The sequence below is a fragment of the Macrobrachium nipponense genome, chromosome 27, assembly GCF_015104395.2.
Source record: "Macrobrachium nipponense isolate FS-2020 chromosome 27, ASM1510439v2, whole genome shotgun sequence".
NCBI classification, from domain to species: Eukaryota; Metazoa; Arthropoda; class Malacostraca; order Decapoda; family Palaemonidae; genus Macrobrachium; species Macrobrachium nipponense.
The window spans coordinates 72347849-72350989 of NC_087216.1; the positions used below are offsets into that span (position 1 = coordinate 72347849).

Below are 3141 nucleotides of genomic sequence, written 5' to 3' on the forward strand. Positions count from 1 at the left end.
AATGGAAGCTAAGTCGGGTCCGAAAAAATGGACTTGTAACTCACCCATGAAAAAAAAAAAAATAGAAAAAAAAAACGTTAAAAACACGAAAAAATGGGCAGTAGAATCATACATGACGTCGAGTTAAATAAAGAGTCCTTTGATATAATTCTAAGGATCTTTTCTGATCACTAATTGGTAGAGACAAAAGTGACAATGGAAGAGTTTAACTTATAAAGTGAATTATATATCAATGCAATGCTGTAAGAACATCACATGGAAAACTGTAGACAAAAATAAGCTGGATGAAGGACCCGGCTTTGAAAAGCTTGTGAAAATATAAAGTAATGATAAATATAGCAAGAGAAAATTCGGTGCAATCGAGTGTTCTGTACAGCGCATAAGCAAGGCCAAAGAAGATAGATCTATCTTTTACGTCGTCTCCGTATAATGCTGTGTGAGCCACGGTCCATAATACTCACAGCAGGCCGTGGTGGCCTGTGTCATTGCGCTGCCATAAGTACGATCATAGCTAACTTTTACCTTGAATAAAATAAAAACTACTGAGGCTAGAGGGCTGCAATTTAGTATGTTTGATGATTGGAGGGTGGATGACCAACTTACCAATTTGCAGCCCTCTAGCCTCAGTAGTTTTTAAGACGGTGCCAGATGCACGATCATGGCTAATTTTGACCTTATATCAAATAAAAACTGCTGAGGCTAGAGAGCTGCAATTTGGTATGTTTGATGATTGGAGGGTGGATAATTAACTTACCAATTTGCAGCCCTCTAGCCTCAGCAGTATTTAAGACCTGAGGGCGGACAGAAAAAGTGCAGACGGACAGATGAAGCCAGCACAATCGTTTTCTATTCTCAAAACTGAAAAGGTGGAATAAGGAAATGAAAACATATAATTGGCGGTATTTTGCACTACGCAAAAGTAGGTCTACAACTAGTAAAAGACCTCACAATGAAGAGAACAGAATACAAAATTTGGGCCACAGCCCAAACCCTGGCACCTGTGAGGTCATTCAGCGCTGAAACGGAACTTTAGAGTAAGATGGTTAGAAAGTTGTAAAAGGAGGAAAACCGTTTTAGCATTTGCAGTATAAATCAACTGTTAGGAGAGAGTTAACGAAAGTCAGATGGAAGAGAATATGAACGGAGGCACAGTAAAAGGAATATAAGCGGACAATTATACATACATACCTACATATATGCACATTGTATTTATATATATAACATATACAATTATGTTCATATATAGTACTATATATATATATAGTATATATATATATATATATATATATAAATATATATATATATGTGTGTGGTGTGTGTGGTGTGTGTGTGTGTGTGTGTGTGTGTGTGTGTGGTGGTGCAATTACACATACATTATATATACAAATATGCATATATAATATATATTTGTATGTATGTATGCATGCATATATATATAATATATATATATATATATATAATATATATATATATGCATATATGAAACTTGTAATGTATGTTCTAATAATTACAAAAACATCCACAATATTAAAAGTGTGTATAAACTCGGACGGATTAAGTTCTAAGAGCTTTTTGAACAGACGCTAATCTGGTGGTCAAAACTAAATGAAGTGTAGCCGAGTAGTCGTTATATACCAAAAGATTACCTCGTACAGGCGAATTTATTGATATCAGTGTTAGGTACACCTGGGTACGGGATTTTATATATTATATATATATTATATATATATATATATATATATATATATATATATATATATATTATATATATATATATTATGTAAATATATATAATATATATAATTATATATATAAATTATATGTAAATATATATATATATATATATATATATATATATATATATATATATATATTATATTATGTAAATATATTTATTATATAATGACAGCGGGCAGACAGCTATACATTCCAACAATGGTTCCAGCAAGACATTCTGCTCTCTTCTCTGAACTGATAGGTAGTCTTCTACTACTTGTAAGCTTCTGTCATAATTCGTATCTTTGGATTGTACTTTTTACTTTAGTTTAATGTTTTTTAAAAGAATAAATTTTATTCCAGACTGATGACGTATATCAATGTCTTGGGGCACGAAAACGTTTCTTAATAAATTAATTATATAATATATATACGTAATAACATATATATATATATATATATATGTATGTATGTACATATATATATATATATATATATATATATATTATATATATATATATATATATATATACCTAATAAAATCTATCAGCAACCTGACAAAATCCACGTAATAACTCAAACAACGATAAATTAGGAACAATTATGATTAAAACAATTAATTACAACAATTACAATCCTTGTTAAAAGAAAAAATATATGTATTTCTAAAAATTCAAAAATCTTATCCACCACACAATACTCACATGGTGACGAAGACTCTCGGACGAAGTATGACATTGGCCATATTAGTATCGGGCTCTTAGAATTTTCCTCGTAACATATCTTTGAATTAAGTCCTTTTTAATGATCGTTTATCTCAGGTCTCTTGTCATGTCTATTTCCCTTATAAATTCGCCTAAATGCTCTTTACCATCGACAAAACTTTAAAAAAAAAAGTATAAAACACCATAAGTAACGTCTAAATCTCTGTCATTTTCCCCTTCAGTCGCTCTCACTTAAAAGTACAAAGGGATTCAAACTGTAAAATAAGACGTATTATATACAACGAGTCACATGGACAGTCACTCGCACGTCGGAGCGGCGACGTCCCTCACTCCGCGATCGCTGGTGACCAACTGACTGCCTTTTAGAGTTGGCGAGTCTATTATAAGTGAACCACTAACTACTACTACTACTACCGCTACCACTACAACCAGACTTCCTGGTGGTGCATGGTCGTCTTCTTCAACCACTATTCGGTCTCCGTGATTGCTGGTTGTGTGGTTCAACTTTTATGAGAGAGAGAGAGAGACAGACAGAGAGACGAGAGAGAGAGAGAGAGAGAGAGAGAGAGAGAGAGAGAGAGAGAGAGAGAGAGAGAGAGAGAGAGAGAGAGAGAGTGGGCGTTGCCCCATTATTAAGGCTTTTTGTTAAAGGGTGCTCGTGCGAGGTTTGAATTCGGCAATATACTGTAGTACTATTCGC

General features: G+C 33.1%; 1 protein-coding gene across 2 annotated transcripts in view; it reads right to left on the minus strand.

Annotated features, from left to right (window-relative positions):
• The window catches only part of LOC135201078 (heparan sulfate 2-O-sulfotransferase pipe-like), a 104901-nt gene extending 102091 nt beyond the window's left edge, over positions 1 to 2810 (minus strand). Inside the window, exons 1-2 of one of the 2 annotated variants that reach the window (XM_064229965.1) lie at positions 2721 to 2784; positions 2421 to 2598 (exon numbers count right to left, since the gene is read on the minus strand). In XM_064229965.1, coding sequence (XP_064086035.1) covers positions 2421 to 2461 — 41 coding nt within the window. In that variant the 5' untranslated portion in view covers positions 2462 to 2598; positions 2721 to 2784. Of the gene's footprint in view, positions 1 to 2420 lie in introns of both variants that reach the window. The other variant, XM_064229964.1, reaches the window with a different exon arrangement.
• Between the last annotated feature and the right edge of the window lie 331 nt (positions 2811 to 3141).